The 18,934-nt window shown below is 26.9% G+C and overlaps 3 protein-coding genes across 7 annotated transcripts; 1 reads left to right on the top strand and 2 right to left on the bottom strand.

The window, feature by feature from the left end:
- The first annotated feature begins 487 nt into the window (after window positions 1–487).
- Window positions 488–2,362, top strand: LOC122716621 (methylosome protein 50-like). Of its 5 annotated transcripts, none has more exons than XM_043939886.1 (6): window positions 488–747; window positions 871–1,042; window positions 1,172–1,505; window positions 1,602–1,774; window positions 1,863–2,055; window positions 2,126–2,362. In XM_043939886.1, the coding sequence occupies exons 2-6, from the start codon at window positions 931–933 to the stop codon at window positions 2,322–2,324; spliced, it is 1,011 nt and encodes a 336-aa protein (XP_043795821.1). In that variant the 5' UTR covers window positions 488–747; window positions 871–930; the 3' UTR covers window positions 2,325–2,362. The 5 variants fall into 5 exon arrangements, with proteins under 5 accessions (XP_043795821.1, XP_043795823.1, XP_043795825.1 ...); XM_043939888.1 differs by having other exon boundaries at window positions 2,129–2,362; XM_043939890.1 differs by having other exon boundaries at window positions 1,650–1,774.
- Window positions 2,363–3,426: 1,064 nt separating this feature from the next.
- LOC122716710 (staphylococcal nuclease domain-containing protein 1) lies at window positions 3,427–8,133 on the bottom strand. Its single transcript, XM_043940050.1, has 9 exons — window positions 7,872–8,133; window positions 7,272–7,393; window positions 7,052–7,194; window positions 6,453–6,947; window positions 5,887–6,364; window positions 5,153–5,783; window positions 4,578–5,027; window positions 4,190–4,396; window positions 3,427–4,083 (listed from the first exon to the last, which is right to left on the bottom strand). The coding sequence occupies exons 1-9, from the start codon at window positions 7,920–7,922 to the stop codon at window positions 3,979–3,981; spliced, it is 2,682 nt and encodes an 893-aa protein (XP_043795985.1). The 5' UTR covers window positions 7,923–8,133; the 3' UTR covers window positions 3,427–3,978.
- Window positions 8,134–8,857: 724 nt separating this feature from the next.
- On the bottom strand, window positions 8,858–12,062 carry LOC122716684 (heat shock protein 83-like). Its single transcript, XM_043940009.1, has 3 exons — window positions 11,736–12,062; window positions 11,496–11,614; window positions 8,858–11,214 (listed from the first exon to the last, which is right to left on the bottom strand). Exons 1-3 carry the CDS (start codon window positions 11,883–11,885, stop codon window positions 9,309–9,311), a joined length of 2,175 nt encoding a protein of 724 aa, XP_043795944.1. The 5' UTR covers window positions 11,886–12,062; the 3' UTR covers window positions 8,858–9,308.
- Between the last annotated feature and the right edge of the window lie 6,872 nt (window positions 12,063–18,934).

The following is an 18,934-nucleotide window of genomic DNA, read 5'->3' on the forward strand; positions in this document are numbered from 1 at the left end:
TCTTTTATCATTTTAATATTATTGTCAATATTACCGATTTAACTCAAAATCAGATTGCATTTTTGTTTGTGGTATGCTAAGAAATATAAACAAAGAAAATAGATAGTGGAAGAAATATAAAGTAAAAATTTGAGAATTAGCATCATCTTTAGAATACGATAAATGAAATATAAATAAAGACAAGAAAAACAAAAAAAAAATAATACTAGGAAAGTAGTAAAAAGAAGGATAGAGATAGGATAAAAATTGATTGTTAACATTATCTCTTTAATGATATCTCTCCAAAAATATATTCATTAATGGCGTTAATTCTCAACTCTTACATTATCTCATCCTATCTTTTTTTTGATATTCATTGATATGAAGAAATGTTTTTGATATTCGAGAGATACCGCCAATAATCAATTCTTACCTTTCTATCTTTTTTGCACTATTTGTTCTTCTATATATTTGTTCTTAGCACGTGACTACACATGATATCAATTGAAAACATTTTCATCGGATATAAATTCTTATTACAAAATACAAAGTTCACTATTAAATATTAGATTTATCTTGAATCTCATCTGTAATTGTCATTGTGACGATATTTAATTTTATTTTCAATCACTATTAGTGCTGTAATCTTATTCTATACTAAATCGGTAAAGTTGAAAATCATACAAAAATGATAATGGTTTCTCTCATCTTAAACATTGAAACACGTGATAGCATACAGCGAAGTCCTGTTATACAAAAGTATACAGGGTAATTAATTTATCTTATGTTTATTGTATATGATTTAATTTGTTTATTTGATTTGCAATAATTTATAACATATATTTAATATAAAACATATTACTATAAAACATGATGCAATTTATATTACAGTAACGTACTCTAAATAAAATCGGTATTGTTAGTATTATTAATTTTTAAAATTAATGCATTATGGATTATTTAACACCACCAAATTTAAATGCTGATGTCTACAGAAATATGACTATAACAGATAGGCCACCTACTATTAATAAACATTTGCAATTTATTACAATTTATAATGGTAATATAATTTAAATTTTTTATGTAAATATATGCGTAAAAAATTTTAATTTTGTAATTATATTATATAATTAGATTTATATTTTTTTTATATATACATCATTTAATATGCATATTTATTTATTCATAGAAAAAAGTGCTATTCTTGGAGGAAATAATCTGACAGATCGCTATTGGAATGGTATTGTCTGGTATTATAATGATATTGCAGATTTTGATAGAGATAAAGCTCTCTTTGCTATAAAAACAGAGAGTTGTGTTTGTGATGCTGTTTTTTTACAAAGCGATAAATTTGTAATTGGTGAAGATAGTGGAGCTTTACAAATTTTTGATCTATCTAAAATGCCTAATGACTCAGAAGAATTACAATGTGCAGGATATGCCACTTTACATGATAGTAGTTTATTAACTCTATCTGCATTTATAGATAAAGAACATGTAGTTTCAGGAGGAATGGATTGTTGGTAAATTCAATTAATATTTTATATTAAATATTAAATTAATAATTATATTAAATAAATATTTTAAATATTTAATAAATAACTATAATTATTCTATAGTATAAAAATATGGGATATATCAGAGTTAATAGCAACATATTCATTTAGTTTTGCTCATACAGATACAATTACTTGTATTGATGTTAAACCTGAAAGTAATACAGAATTTGCATCAACATCATCAGATTGTGAAGCATTAATGTGGGATATAAGACAATCAAAGCCAGCTCAAAGTATATATTCAAATACTAACATAAACATTTATTTATAATTAATCTTTCTTCTCATTTTCTATAAATATAATTTAAATTTATTCATTAGGTATTCTAAAGAAAGATGCTGGTTTAAATGCAATATGTTGGAGTCCAAATTTATCAAATATTTTAGCAATAGGTACTGATGATGGAGAAATTTTAATAATTGATGTCAGAAAGGGAGGTGTAAAAGTATTATCAAAATCATCTGCATTTTCTAGACCAGTACATAGACTTTCATTTAATCCAAATTCAGAAAGGTAATATAAACTGATAAATACAAATCAATATGTTATCAATATAATAAATTATACAATTATTATTACATAGTAGGATAGAATTAGCTGCATGCTGCAACGATGTTTTTGTAGAAGTATTTGATATAAGTAATGATCTTTTACTAATGTATCAAGATGATCATCACACTGATTTTGTACGTGGTCTTACATGGTTCAACAGATATTTATACTCTTGCTCTTGGGATAATACAGTGTTAAAACATACAATTGACTTTGAAATTAATGTATAACTTGTTAATATAACTATGATTAAAATTGTTAATATATATCCATTTATAAGTTTTTGTATTCCTATACATAAAAATAGATTTTTTGACTGGTGTATTTATTTTATTTCACCTTCTCATTTCATAATGTAAATAGTGAATAATCTATTATTTGTATTTATATTTTTATAAATTATTTGTAGTTGTATAACTGCATCCTATAATATTTCTACACTTTTTTGCAATAAGATAGCAGAATATTTAGAAATAATATATTTTGTACAAAATATTAAATATAAAATATTCAGAAATAAAAACTATATGCAAAGTTATGATATTAAATTATAATAATAAACATATTTAAAGAATATTGTATTAGAAAAATCATTATTAATATATTTTTTAAAATAAAAAATAATGGTGTAAATAAAAAAGTTTTATAGTTTATTTATGGTATACAGCATATATCATATGTTGTCATAAAATTAGTTACAAATCAGTCAAATTTTTAAATTGTATAATTGGTATTACATTTATATTTTAAACATTTTTAATTTCATTTTCAGAAACTGTTGCATCTTTATCTGATCATATATTTTAATAATATCTTAATTTTAATTACTGGCATATTCAAATACGTATTAAGAATCATTAATCATTAACTCAATTATTTAAATTGAATATTTATATAAAAAAATCAATTAAAAACTTTGCTTTGAACATACACACTCAATATCTCTTTTACTGTTCACAAATTTATAATAATATAGTTTATTTATGAATTATTACTTCAAGTTATATATATGTGTTATATATAAAGAACATCAATATTTCGATAAAGAAATATATTTTTTTATTTTTGTTTATAATATTATAATGTTAAATTGATAATTTTTAATTAACTTTGAAATATTATCAATGATTTTTTTTTCATTAATGAAAAAATATAATAAGCATAATTTATTCTTTTGTTAAGTAAATAAAATATTACACACATATACAACTATGAAATAAAATAGATATAAGTCAGAAATATTCATTTATAATAGATGAAAAATTTTATATATGTATATACGTAATATTAATACGTAATAATTACGTTTAATTGAAATTGTTTGCCCAATAATCTACTGTGATACTGCTTTCAATTAAAATAACATACTTTCTTAATATAAATTCTTACATACTTAAATGAGTATGTTTGACAAAATATACAATTATGAGTTTTATATTCATTCATATAATTTTTATATGACGAAATGTAACATATACTTTTTTTTTTAAAGAAAAAAAGATTTATCTCAATTATAATGCATGAAAAATTGCACATGGATTATGAAAATTTGAAAATAGTTATACATGGAATTCTTGAAGTTCATTAATAAGAAAAACTTTACAGTGTAATACAAATAATGATTGATGACAACATGTTATGCAATATATTATGCCACTGTTTCATTCAAAAATTACAAGAATTAATGAAATTGTTATGTACAATTCATATTTTTGTAATGAAATATAACTGCATCATAATCAATGCAACATATAACTCTCATATGGACATTTATTATTTTTTGTTAATCTATGTAATGGGTTCTTACATAATTATTATGCAGTTTTAACATGTCTTTTTCCCTGTATTGACCACTTTTTAACCAGTCCTTGAGCATTTATTTCTTTACAATCCAAATTCTTTTTCATCGTCTGCTCGTATGTCACCATATCTCCAAATATTACGTCGACTATGTTTCGCATCTTCTTCTGCTTTCTTGTATTCTTCAATCTATTGAAAAAATGAATTTATATATTAAAATTACTTTATATATACAAAAAATTATTATAAGATATTAATATCCGTAAATATAAAAAAATACATAATAGCAAATTACCAATTTAATAAGTCTTCTATCACGTTGGTTTTGAACAAGTAATAATCCGTCAGAAATAAGTCCTTTTGCGATATCTTCATTAGAAGAAGAATCAACTAATGTTACAGCGGTAACATTATTATTTAATTTATATTCTGTATTCATTAATAAAATTTTATCCATTACGTCTTCCTTAAAGATTTCAACTGCCGCTTTTTTGTCATCATTCTATTTATGGAAAAAAATTATATTCGATTATAATTTCAAAAAAATAAATTATATATAAAAATGTATTTATAATTATAATAATTAGAAATAATTAAATAATTAGAAATATTTATAATTTGTAATTACAAGTAAAAAATTTTATACGAACTATTAATTTAATTTTATACTAGCTATTACTTACATCATTTGGAAGCGCGACACAAGCGAGAATATGTTCGTGAGCATAGGGTTTATCATTAGCAAATCTTGATGGTAAATCAGCAACTCTTGTGACATTAATTATTTCTCTATTTCCATAATCAATATAAAACACACTGACATTTGTACCAGAAACTTTTTCTATTTTAACACGATACCATTGATCATCACCAGTAAATTTAGCAACTGCTAATTCACCTCTAGTGGGTTTGTAAGCACCCGGAAGTGGAGGATTAGATGCTAATTCTTGACGTAATTGTAGAAGCAAATTTTCCAACATGCTACGTTGATCAACACTTTGTGCATAAAAATGAAGATCTTCAGTAACTTCAGACAGTACTACTTCTTGATAGTCAATTTTTCTTTCTACAATTTCTTTATCATTTTCATTTTTTTCATTTTCAACTTGCACTTCTACATAATTCTTCCACATCTAGAAAACATAATAGATACATAAAAGATTTATATATATATATATAACATTTTAATAAAAAATAATAATATAATTTATAATTTATAATATTCTATGTTTATATGATATTTTACAAGTTTATTTACATTTAATTTTTTTGTTTTGGCACGCTCTTCTGCAGCTTTAAGTGTTCTTGTTAATTCACCAAAATCAGGAAAAGTAACTACTTCTGCAAGACCTTCTTCAACAAGAGCAACAGACATATTAATGTCATTTACTGTTAACCATCCAATAAATCCACTTCCTTTAGTTTCTGTACTTTCAATTTTTATTTCTACATCTCTTTGAAAGCAATGCTCTCGAGTAAAAGCTAATGCTTTTTCACCATATTCATCTGCTTTAACAATACCACCACCTGGTAATGATCTTTGACATCGCGGTGTTCTTATACCAGCTAAGACAAATGTAATAAGTTGATCCTCTTTTGGTAAAAACAATTTTAGACGCGATCCACTGGTAACGAATTCAACAACAGCTTTAATCCCTTGCGCTCGTTTAAGAGACGTTAAAAATGCTTTTGCTTTTGATGGATCATTAGAAAGATCTACCAATCTATGTACTGGAATATCCTTTTTCGCATGTAAACCATGTTGAGACTTTTCTGCTTTGCTTTCAGCAACTTGCAACAAATTATAATGAGATGAACGTTGATCATCATTTTGCCTATATTTGATGACTCTTGCTAAACCTCGAGCAACCAAAGCTTCAGCAATATTCCTAGAAGAATGATTATATTATTATTATTATATATTATTATATATTATTATATAGAATAAATAATAAATATATTAGAAAATGAATAAATTATATTATAACATACGTTTTACCGCATGTAACAGTGCAGCATAATTTTTCTGGAAAATTGTCTCTAGCAGGTTGAGTATAATCAACTACAACTTTTACATTTTTTCTTATAAATTTTTCGCGTAAAAATTCACGAGCTTCCAACATCCATGGAATATCGTAAAGAGGTTTAAAATCTTTTCTAGTAGTATTATTAGATTCTTCATTGGTTTTTTTTTCTCTGGATGGTGGTCGAATACTACTCAAAAATACTTTCTTGTTTTCTCCATTTTGACTTCTAATTACGAGTGCATCTGCATTTATGATTTCCACAATAGTACCAGTAAATTCAATTTGTGGACCTGATGGTTTGTAATCTTTCCATAAACGTAAACGCGCTTCTTTTGCAGCTTTCTCTGCAAGATAAAGTTTCTCTGCACCAGCTCTGCTATTATTAATTGACCAATCCTGGCATTTAGCAAATCCTTCACTCAATAAAATTTCAGCAATATTTCCTATTAACATTCATTAAATTAATAATTATATCTAATTATATAAGCTTATAAATAATTCAATTTCCTTAATTTATTTCAAAATACTAACCTTTCGGATGAAGAATGCTACCAATAAAATTATTATTATTAACAGATTCAAGTACTATTTCGACATCTCTGTGTAAAAGACGAGATTCTACAAAATATCTTGCTTCATCTGCATAAGGATCACCTACTGAATTTTCACGTCTTCCATTTGGCCATCCAGGACATCGAACACCCGATATCATTAATACTATATTGTAAAAATCAGGTAATAAAAGTGCTTTTACTGTAGATCCATCAAAAACAAATTCAATAATAGCTTTCACAGGTTTTTTTCCGAATTTTTCAACTAATTTGCGGGGATCATCCACAGTCCATTTTACATCACGTATATGTTCAGAATTTGGAGATTCTGACCATTTTCCCTTTTTAGCTGTTTTAGCTGCATTTTCTAATTCTATTAAACGAGTTTGTTCAGGACTGGGATTTCTAGTATCTTTCTTTACAGTTACTAAACCCTCAGATACCAATGTCTCAATCACATTTTCTCCATTTTTATCTATTATTATAAAAAAGTTTAATAAAGTTTCAATAATAAAGTTTAATAAATTTTCAATCAATTTTGTTATATAATAAATATATAAATTTATATAAAATATGTACCTTTCCCTAACCACACAGTACCATAAGTTCTATTTGTATTAACAGATTTTTCTGTAACAAAAGCTACATCTTGACCAATAAGTTTTTTGCGTAAAAATTCTCTAGCTTCCCAAGAATAAGGTTCATCCCTACTTTCATCCGTACTGAAGAAAAATATATATATGTTAATTATAATAAATAATATATATAACAAACTAATTTAACAAATAGTTAAATGTACCTATCATTTCCTTTCCATCGTTCTAATTTTGGGGCAGTAATATTACAAAGGGTAATAGTAACTTCTGGAGGAGGACCACCCATAGGTTGGCCACGAATAACAATAGTATCTCCCGAAATAACCTTTAAATATAAAATTCTATGTTAAAACAAGATATAACTAAGTTTATTTTTAATTTTTTATATAATACTATATATAATGATATAATATTATAGCATAACATAATACTGTATTTTTCAGAGAAATTTAGTAAAGTAAAATTAAACTTTATTGAAGACTTTAAAATACATATATATAGAATAAAAAACATATTAAATAATCAAAAAATATTTCTCTATTAAATATATAATATTTTAATAATATCTATAGCATTTAAATAATACTTAATAATTTTATTTTAAGAGAAAATAATAGATAAAATGAAATTACTTTGATATAAAGACCATATGTTGTCCGTACGGATTATTTGTACTACGTTGAACGCGAGCACACACATGTCAAAATATGAGGTTATATATGACAGTAATCATATAAATCATATTTATATTCAAATAAAAAATTTCTTAATGAACAAATTGCAGTAAAATTTTAATATCATACCTGTTTTACTACTCCGTTTCTCGGTTTCATTTGCCCCTGAGGTGCGCTCATCGTGTCGTTCGTTTACCACGCTAAGCACCACGAAAAAATCTATAATTTCTCAGTCTATACTGTGCCAGAAAAGCAATTCGGTAAACAGAAGATTATCTATACTCTGATTTTTGCTTTTTTCGTGAATATTCGTTAGAAATTCAAGAAAGATTTGACATGTTGAATCGGAGTGGAGAAACTCACGCTTTCCACGTATTGTGGAGGAGTCGGCACGAGCGCAATCTACACAGAAACATCGTTCAAGTACATTTGATTTGGTGGTGATGTGGCAACACGCAACACTTCGGCAATCTGCAGTGTCGCGCTCTATCGGTCAATTTACACCATGGTTTCAATCGGTAGAAAAAAGTATTAATATTACAAAATTTATAATTAATATATATATTTTATTATTTAGTTTTACATGTATTACATATATATTTATTATAATTTTACTTTTTATTGTTTAAAATATGTTTAGATAAAATTTTACTTATTTAATATTATTCAGATTAATTTTTTTATATTTGCTATGAATATATTACAATAAAAAATTGCTATATCTATTCACTATGAATTAATATACCAAACAATCGATAAATATAGTCAATTTTGACGTTAAAATTATACATTATTATGATTTTCACTATTAAAATATTATATGTAATATTATAATAATTTTATTAAAAATAAATTTCATTAAAAACAAAATATATTTCTTTATAAGCAATTTATTTTTTACAGATAGAATATTATAATAATTGATTCTTCAAATTCTTTTAATTCAATAATTAAAATGGACAATTATAATTTTACTATAAAATAAATTCTATAAAAAATAAAGTATTTTTAATATTTTTTTCTTTATAAGTAACTTATTTTTTACAAATTGAATAATTTTATAATTAATAATTAAAATAGAATAAAAAGAAGGATCATAAAAAATGAACTAAATATTTTTATGTGTAAGGTTGTTTTATTACGCACAAAACTGTTTATAACGATTTTAATTTTTTTTCGGACTACATGACGATTTCAAAATGGAATGATGAAAATGCGAAATGAAATCGTAATGATGTACAAGTGCAAAAAAACTAAAATGACAATGCAGACACATGAAAATGATGTCATAAAAAAGAATTTAGAGACAGAATCAAGTGTCAGGCTTGATTTAAAGATATAGCACTACTTAAGGAATGCACAAAACATTTATACTTCATCTTATATTTATCAAATAAATACAGAATTAGCAATATGCAATACTTAAGAAAAGCATGGCACTTCATTCTGTCACATATAGAAAGACAAAAACGAAAGTTCAGTACTTAAGTAGAATTAATTTGTAACAGTCTTTCTACATCCTAGAAGTCTTTGGATTTAATTAAATAATTTTAAACAGTAGAAGTCTTAATCTACTTCTTCCATCCTAGATGCTTCTTCTGTGTCATCTTCTAATGGAGGAACTTCTGTATCCATTTTTTCATCCTCTACATTTGGTGTGTCATCATCATCAAAACCAAGACCAAGTTTAATCATTCTATATATTCTGGAAGCATGTACTTGTGGATCTTCAAGGGCAAAACCAGAAGATAACAAAGCTGTTTCAAAAAGAAGCATGACTAAATCTTTCACAGACTTATCATGTTTGTCAGCTTCAGCCTTTTGCCTCAAGTTTTCCATAATTGGATGATCTGGATTGATTTCTAAATGCTTTTTGGCAGCCATATATCCCATAGTGGATGCATCTCGGAGAGCTTGAGCTTTCATAATTCTTTCCATATTTGCAGTCCATCCATATTGTGATGTAACAATACAGCATGGAGAATCAACTAACCTGTTGGATACTACAACTTTTTCTACTTTTTTGTCCAAAATATCTTTCATAACTTTACAGAGATTTTCAAATTTGGCTTTGTCTTCTTCACGTTTTTTCTTTTCTTCTTCATCTTCTGGAAGTTCCAAACCCTCTTTAGTTACAGAGACCAACTGTTTGCCATCAAACTCCTTTAATTGTTGTACAACATATTCATCAATAGGTTCTGTCATATATACTACTTCAAAACCACGCTTCTTAACCCTTTCTACAAATGAACTATTAGCTACTTGTTCTCTGCTTTCACCAGTGATATAGTAAATGTGTTTTTGATTTTCTTTCATTCTTCCAACATAATCCTTTAATGAACACATTTCATCTCCAGATGCAGATGTATGATATCTAAGTAATTCTGACAGTTTCTTCCTATTTTGACTGTCTTCATGAATACCTAATTTTATATTCTTGCTAAATTGCTCATAGCATTTTTTATAGCTTTCCTTATCTTCAGATAATTCTTCAAATAATTCTAAGCATTTTTTGACAAGATTCTTTCTGATGACTTTAAGGATTTTATTTTGTTGTAACATCTCACGAGAAATATTCAATGGAAGATCTTCACTATCAACTACACCCTTAATAAAGTTAAGATATTCTGGAATAAGATCTTCACAATTATCCATAATGAAAACTCTACGTACATATAATTTGATGTTATTCTTTCTCTTCTTATTTTCAAAAAGATCAAAAGGTGCACGTCGCGGAATGAAAAGCAATGCACGGAATTCCAATTGACCTTCAACTGAGAAATGTTTGACAGCTAAATGATCTTCCCAATCATTTGTTAAACTCTTGTAAAATTCACCATATTCTTCTTGAGAAATATCATCTGGATTTCTTGTCCAGATTGGTTTTGTCTTATTTAACTCCTCATCCTCAGTGTATTTTTCTTTAATAGTTTTCTTCTTTTTCTTCTTCTCATCTTTAGGTTTATCTTCATCTTCATCTTCTCCAACTTCTTCAATTTTAGGTTTACCTGTATCTTCACCTTCTTCTTTTGCAGGTTCTTCTTCTTCTTCTTCATCTTCACTTAATTCTTTGTCTCTTTCTTTCTCAACAACAAGTTTAATTGGATAACCAATGAATTGAGAATGCTTTTTCACAATTTCTTTGATTTTAGATTCTTCCAAATATTCAGTTTGATCTTCTTTAATGTGTAAAATAATTTTGGTACCTCTTCCAATTGGTTCTCCATTGTCAGGGCGGACAGTGAAAGAACCACCAGCAGAAGATTCCCATACATATTGTTCATCATCATTGTGTTTTGAAATTACAACAACTTTATCTGCTACAAGATAAGCAGAATAAAAACCTACACCAAACTGACCTATCATAGAAATATCTGCACCAGCTTGAAGAGCTTCCATAAATGCTTTTGTACCAGACTTAGCAATGGTACCCAAATTGTTCACAAGATCAGCTTTTGTCATACCAATACCACTGTAATAACAAAGAAAATTTCATTATTCATTTTTAATAAAATTTTATTTGGATAGATTATAAAATTTTAATATTGATTTAACATAAGATAATAATAAAAATTAAAAATTTTTCTTTTCTTTTTCTTTATATATTAAATGTATTATATATTTAATATAATGTAACATATTAAATTTAAATAAATAAAATTAAATATAAATGTAACACAATAAAATAAATATTAATATATCAAACATAAAACAATTATTCAATTATTATTTAGAAAATAAAATAATACTTACGAATCAAGTATGGTTAAAGTACGATCATTTTTATTAGGAACAATTTTAATAAATAATTCCTTGCACGTATCCAATTTAGATGGATCCGTGAGAGATTCATAGCGAATTTTGTCTAATGCCTATACAAAGGAAATGAAAATAATTAAATAATTTATATTTAAAAAAAAAATTCTAAAAATATTTTGAAATTTCCGAGAACTTTAATTATATGAAAAAAATGTTTAAATAAATTATACTTACATCAGATGCATTTGAAATCAATTCTCGAATAAAGATTTCTTTATTGGAATAAAACGTATTAATAATCAAACTCATCAATTGTGCAATTTCAGCTTGGAAAGCGAAAGTTTCAACCTCTCCGGCATTAGCCATAGTGACGTCCTCCGGCATCTTTTCACAATGTATTTAATTACGTATAATCAGATAATAAAACACAGAAGTTTATTTATTTAAAATAAATTTCTCCACACAAACGTTGAGAATGTATCGCACGTATAATCGCACGTACAACCGCAGAGAAAATGTAGCTTCGCGTCACTCTCAGAGATCAGTCTCTCGCGCCGTCACTTTTCAGAGTATTGAATACTGGCGCGCAGGGGCCGCTTTTATCGAGCTTTGAAAATTCTAGAAGGCACCTGCCGGAAGCACGCCCGATTTCTAGAACATTCTATCAAAAATGTTGTTATAATCAATATTTATTAATAATTCTTAGCACAATATTTAAACAAAAATGTTTTCAAAATTCATAAAATGAATTTAAAATATATTCAATACATTGTATTAATAATAATTTGTGTACAAAATATAATAACAGTAATGTCTTTTGAGTGTATTTACGTAGTGACCGGAAATGACGACATGGCTACACATGTCTAGAAACATCGCGATACCTCCAAGCTAAGAATTGAGAAAAGATAATTATGTGACAAATATGAAAAATGAGATTAATATTTGAATATATATATATATATATATATATGAAATTCAAGTGTAATAATAATTCATGTCATGTATATAGATTATTTTTTTATATTTACAGTATTTTTTATAATATTTAATATATAATTATTTTTAGGATTCTGAATTATATTTTTCATTAAGCACATGTTAAGATACACCTGCATCGTGCAAAAATAGATTTGATATATACATTAAAAAGATGAAATTAAGATGAAATTATATATGAATATTATTTAGTTATTTTATAGTAATTGTTTTATGGAATTAATATTAATTGCTTTTTTTTATACCATTTCCTGAATTTATATTATACATTAAACATATTTTCTATAAATGAATAGTTATCTCATGTTCTTTATTAATAACATTTTTATAAATATTTTATATTATGAGTTATAGTCTTATATTATTTTGTATAATAATATGAAAAAATTAGTTAATTTTATTTAAAAAAGAAAATATTAATGTTTTTATAATTGTATAATATTTTAATATCTTGTAATATTTTATTAAACGATTTATTCTCGAATATTCAAAATGATTCATTAATAATTTTGTTTAAGAACAAAGACGACAATATGTTATAATATATTTTAAAATAAATATAAATTATTATTTGCATTAAAAATCTTTATAATATATTTTGTTGAAATAATTATCTATTTTTACATAATTCAAGAAAGTGAATATCAGACAACTAGGCACGATCAATGATACTGTATTCGCACAGCAGTATTAGAAATTGTATTCGTGTAACAGTACACCTCATTTGTGATTCTTATTTTTGCGTTGATTTCGTTAAAAGTAATCTTAATAGAAATTTTTTCGTTTAATTCGATAAATCTTCGCGTTTAATTAATTCTAAAATAAAGAAAATATAATAAAATAAACAAGAAAACTAGAGAAATTTTTCTATAATCAGAATTATACAAAAAACGATAATATAATAAAAAATATTAAAACTATATATACATATATATATATATGTATATATAAAATGTGATATATTTCAATGTTTTTAAATGTTATATCTATACGTGAATATTATATATATATATACATATATTAATGATTTTACATAGAAATAATGAATATGAAATACGAGAATGTTCGAGTGAATGTCCTTAACCTTGATTTTATTTTATGAAAGCAATGTAAAATAAATAAAAGTGAGAATGTAACATTGTGTTTTTATATTTTTAAAAATCAGATTGAACAAATAAGTGAAACGATTAATATAATTGTGATACATATATTTATTTTTGTGTAGCAAGTGCTGTAGAAAATAAGATATAAAAGAAGGTTAGGAAGACTTTTTTTGCAATTTAAAATAATACGATTGATTATAATACAAATAATTTTAATATTTAATGATATACAAAAACAAAAAAAAACGATTATTAAAATATTCTATCAATTAATTATAAATAATCATTTTTAAATTGATATTTGATTTAAATTTTTTCTGATTTATATAAATATATATATATATATATATTTTCATAATTATTTAAAATTTTTATGTTTCATAAGTATATTTTCTTTAAAGTATAATGAATATTAAATTAATCACATTATTAATCACATTATTATAATTACATATAATCATTTTACACAAGTATAAAAATTTATATATATATGTATATACATATAACATATAATACATATAATATATATGTGAAAGTATTGATTGAAATGAGAATAAAGTTTCTGAAAAAATCTAAAACATTAAAAATATCTATATATTTTAGAATATTTTAGAAAAACAAGAGAAATAAAAAATATATGAATTTAAAGATCAGATATGATTTATTGGTGAAATAAAGTTAATTTTTAATAATAATAATTTTTAATGTAAAAATTATGTTGACTTTAAATCATGTTGCCATCTATTGGTAAAAGTAAATATTTGGTACTCGTATTACCCTCGTCGGATAAAAGTAGGAATAAGTCACGTGACCTATAAAGGCTAGATCTTCCAACGTCATTTGTAAAATGACGTATGGCTCGTTCAAATTGTGTATTCGATTTTTCTTTTTTCCGTTAAAAGATAATATTATTTTATAAAAAAATGTGTTCTAATTGATTAATAAGTGTATAAAATTTGAAAATTTGAAAAGTTTTTTATAGATAAAATGCGAATAGTTATTGGGAATCTAAGAAAATCGATCAAATTGTCAAATTCTGATTGAAATATGTGCGAAAGGATATTGTTTGGTCGGTAGTGTGTTCGATGCACGAAGAAAAGGACGAGATTTATTAGTCATAAGGTACACATTTTTATCCATAACATAATTTTACTCACGCAATAAAAACTTTTACATAATAATGTCGTATCACGTAGTAATAGTTTCATTTAGGTATATTTCGGTCATGCAACGATACGATTTTCTCTTGCGTTATATTTGTTTGTAACAATTTATAATTATATTTACCGCCATTTAAAGACGATTATGCTTCTGGTGGTTTCGAGTGCATATTTTTCTTTTTATTTTTTTTCGCTACAAGCTTGTAATTGTTCACAAGCCGTACATGCTCACTGTAAATTGTACGGCGTACAGCGATCGACCTTAATGTATAGAAATCGTGATCCTTCGTGAACGCATAGCGGCGAACAGGCACGCGCACGCCACCGCATTTCTATCGAATACTTCATTGGTACATTTAAAAACGTAATTTATAAAACATTATATGAATAATTTTATATATATTTCTTTAATTAAAGCTATCTTTTCTTTTTTTATCTTTAATGGATTTACAAATAATTGTGCAATTTCAAGAAATAAATTGCATCATAAATACAGTGGGTCCTCAATTAACAGAGTTAATTTTTCAAAATACTTATTATTTGAATCAAAAACATGCCATATGTCATCATAATCATAATTAGAAACATGTGTTATGCTTTTATTGTGGAATCTAGAAATATTTGTTTTTTCATAGTTAAAAAGCACCAATATTGCGAAGTGATTCTACTCTGATGTCTACTTTCAATATTTATTTATATTTCTTTAACAATTTCTATTTCTCGATTAAGTTGAAGTTCCACCGTTGCTATATTAATATCCTTTTGTTAGAAAGCGTAAACTTATAAGTATCGATAAAGGGAGGGAAGAATTGTATCTCTCTCTCTTTTTCTCTTTTCTTTTTCTCTTTTTTTTTCTTTTTTTTTTTTTCTTTTTTTTAACAGTAGCTATTACTCGAAAATATCGTTAAAATATTACAACCTTTCGATATATTCTACATTTTTACGGAACAACTCGCGGAGATTAGAGATTGATATGGATCACCGATAAGATTAAGGGTATCCATAGCTTCAAAAAAAAAAATGGCGCGCGTGTGCGCGCGCATGACTGCAGCCGCGCGCGCGTGAATGTGAATCTTACTTATACATATATACGTAAAATTATTTCTCATTATACTGATGCGTATCTAGACTTTTGTTCCGTTACGAACGTTATTTAGAATATTATTTCAATGAGCAAGTAACTAGGAGAGCCTCTGTTTTATTTACTCCTTTTTTCTTTTTTTTTTTTACCAACTCTTTTTCCCTCTTTTTTTCTTATTTTTTTTTTTTTTTTTTTAAATCTTCTTTAACAAAACGACACGAACGCGAGGACACGCTTATGTCCCTTTAATATGTCCCTTTCTCGGCAGTTAGCACGAGTAATACTCCAATTCTGATGTAATATGATTTTGTGTTTATAATTTATAAGTTCTACGATCGAACACTTACACTCTAATTTTTTTTCCCTATTGCATCTTCATTTTCTTCCTCACATTCTCTCTCTCTCATTCATATTCTCTTATTTACCATTCTTTCTCATCTCATCTCATATCTCTCTCTCTCTCTCTCTCTCTCTCTCTCTCTCTCTCTCTCTCTCTCTCCCCTCTCTCTTTCTTTCTTCGATTTTTCTATCATTTATTTACAATATATCGTTTCGCCTCGAATCGCGCTCGTTGAATGTCAGTTTCACGTTCGTGAACTACGATTGATGAGAACAAACGTATAGCTATCGATGAAAATACGAAAAGATTGCTGCAGCGGACGAAAGTGAAGCACGGTGCACGACGAAACGCTTGCGAACGAACGGAAATTAATTCCCCGCTGGTAGAGTGAAATATCCGCTATATAATTGAAGAATATCGTATAAAATCAATATTTTCCAACAACTAATGAAAATTCAGTTTGCTTCGAAATGATTTATTTGTTTAAAATGTTAATTTTACCGTTAGTTTTATTACTATAAATATTTAATACAATAATATAGACTTTCTCAGTTTAATTCTACCAGTCGAGAATTTATTCGCGCTATAAATATAAATTGTATCTGCGGGAAGAGCGTTTACAACTCTTGCAAAATAATCGAACGAAAATTGGCTGTCTCTCTTATTGAACATCGTCTCTCGATAATATATAATCGAAACCCATATAAGCTTTTATTAATAGGCGTCGCGTGGGGGAAGGAATAGATTTCAAGGCATCGATCTATGAAAATAGATCGTGGTCTACCTTGGCAAAGATGTTCGGTATATTAAAAGTGTATGGTCGATCGAGAGACATTGTAATTCGATTTATGCGATTCGCGTAACACGACGGTTATAATGTTTGCTCGGTTTTTTGTTGCGACAACAAAGAGGATCAACAGTAATGCTGTTAGAATGGCGTTAAAAGGGAACAAAAATAGAAAGGAGAGCGATGATGCGATGGAATGCGAGCAACGAAGAGAAGTAGAATTTTTTGAAAAATATCAAAAGGCTAAACGATGCTTTTTTTTTTTTTTTTTCGTTGAATTTCGCTTTTCGTGTATTCTTTGGTCTCTTGATATTATATTATATTATAAATTGCTCTCGTTTCCTTCCTTCCACCGGTATTCAATGAACATCAAGATAGAATTTCTCTTCTCTTTCAACAAAGTTTCATTTGTACCGTATAATTTAATCATGATAATTCTTTTTTAATAATATAATACGCGGCGTTTGTCGATATTTATTCGTTGAAAGGGTGGGAGTGGTTGTTCTTTAATGGACAATTGCTTTTCTATGGAACGATCAATGATAATTGAGCTGATAATTTATGTTACGTTGTCGTCGACTATTCATTTTATTCGGATATTACAAAAAACGATTTTCTTAATATGGCGCACGGATAATCGTAAATTAAGGGGCGTACCCCTACGTAATCTGCCCGCTTTTTTTTTTTTTTCTTTATTCTCTCTCTATAATTTAATTTAATTTTTTCGTCGTTTCTCTAATTTTTAAACGGAAATCCAAAACGTTCGCCAATCGATTCTATTTCTTCTAAAATGGGAACAAAAATGATTATTTTTGTGGTTGCAAAACGAGATCCTCGACTCTTCTCGAGTCGAATCGCAAGAAGAAAGATTGATCAATCGGGTGGATATCGAGGCACCCGCGTTATCTATCTCTAACTTTTTTTCATCCGTTTTTTCTCATCCCCTTCTTCCTCGTCTATTTCTCTTTCTCGTTAATTCTCTTTCGAGGAACAGGAACTTCCGCAATAAAATACAGAATCACGGAGATACTCTCGCACATGTGCCACGTATGCAATACACTATACGCATTCTTTCACGGATTCACGTTCTCCCTATTAAATCAGCCATACGCTCTCAGATTCTATTAAGTCTACGCTATTGTATGTGTATATGTATGTATATTCGCTATTGCTAATACATATACGCCCCTGTCGTGCAAAATGTAACACCGTCTTCTCTTCGCTATCTCTCTTTCTTTCGTAGAATCGGCGCATTACAGCCACAGTAAAAGTGATTTTGTTTAATAATTTTCTTTTTTTTTTTTTTCTTTTCTTCTTTTCTTAAGGTAGTATAGGTAAACGTATAGGTATACCTATATCTACCAAGTGCTGGTATATGTATATTTTTATATATATATTTATAATTAATTATATATATATATATATATGTATAATCGCTTCGAGATGGTAATTCGCCCAACCTACGGGGTATGTTTGTTGTGTCTGTGTGCGTGTATAGTGTGTGCGTATATGTTATGCTGCTTGTATGTATGTGTGTATATACGCGTGTCATTCGTTTGCTCGATACGTAGATGTGAATGTGTATCTACATTTTTTTCTTCTTATCTAACGATCGTTAGAATACGTTTCTACAACGTAATGCAGTTAATGTTATTAAATAGATTTTTAGAATTTGATACTCTTCTCAAGAAAGTTCTCCATAATCACGCCGATATCTCGTACTTTCGTTCCTGATCCACATGCACCGCACAATTCCCTCGATCCTCGATAGTTCGATACACATAGTCCCTTCTCGTTCTTCGATCGTCAGAATCGAATATGTATTCCATATTATGTGTATATATATATACATATATAGGAGCTCGTTTGTCTTTCCTCGCGGGTAGAAGAGAGGTCCGATTCTAAGGGGTTTCGAATTTTTCAAGCGGATTCTACGAACGTGGCGAACGTGCCAAATTCCCCG

The sequence above is a fragment of the Apis laboriosa genome, unplaced genomic scaffold (genome assembly GCF_014066325.1).
Source record: "Apis laboriosa isolate Shangri-la unplaced genomic scaffold, ASM1406632v1 scaffold47_cov149, whole genome shotgun sequence".
Taxonomy (NCBI): Eukaryota; Metazoa; Arthropoda; class Insecta; order Hymenoptera; family Apidae; genus Apis; species Apis laboriosa.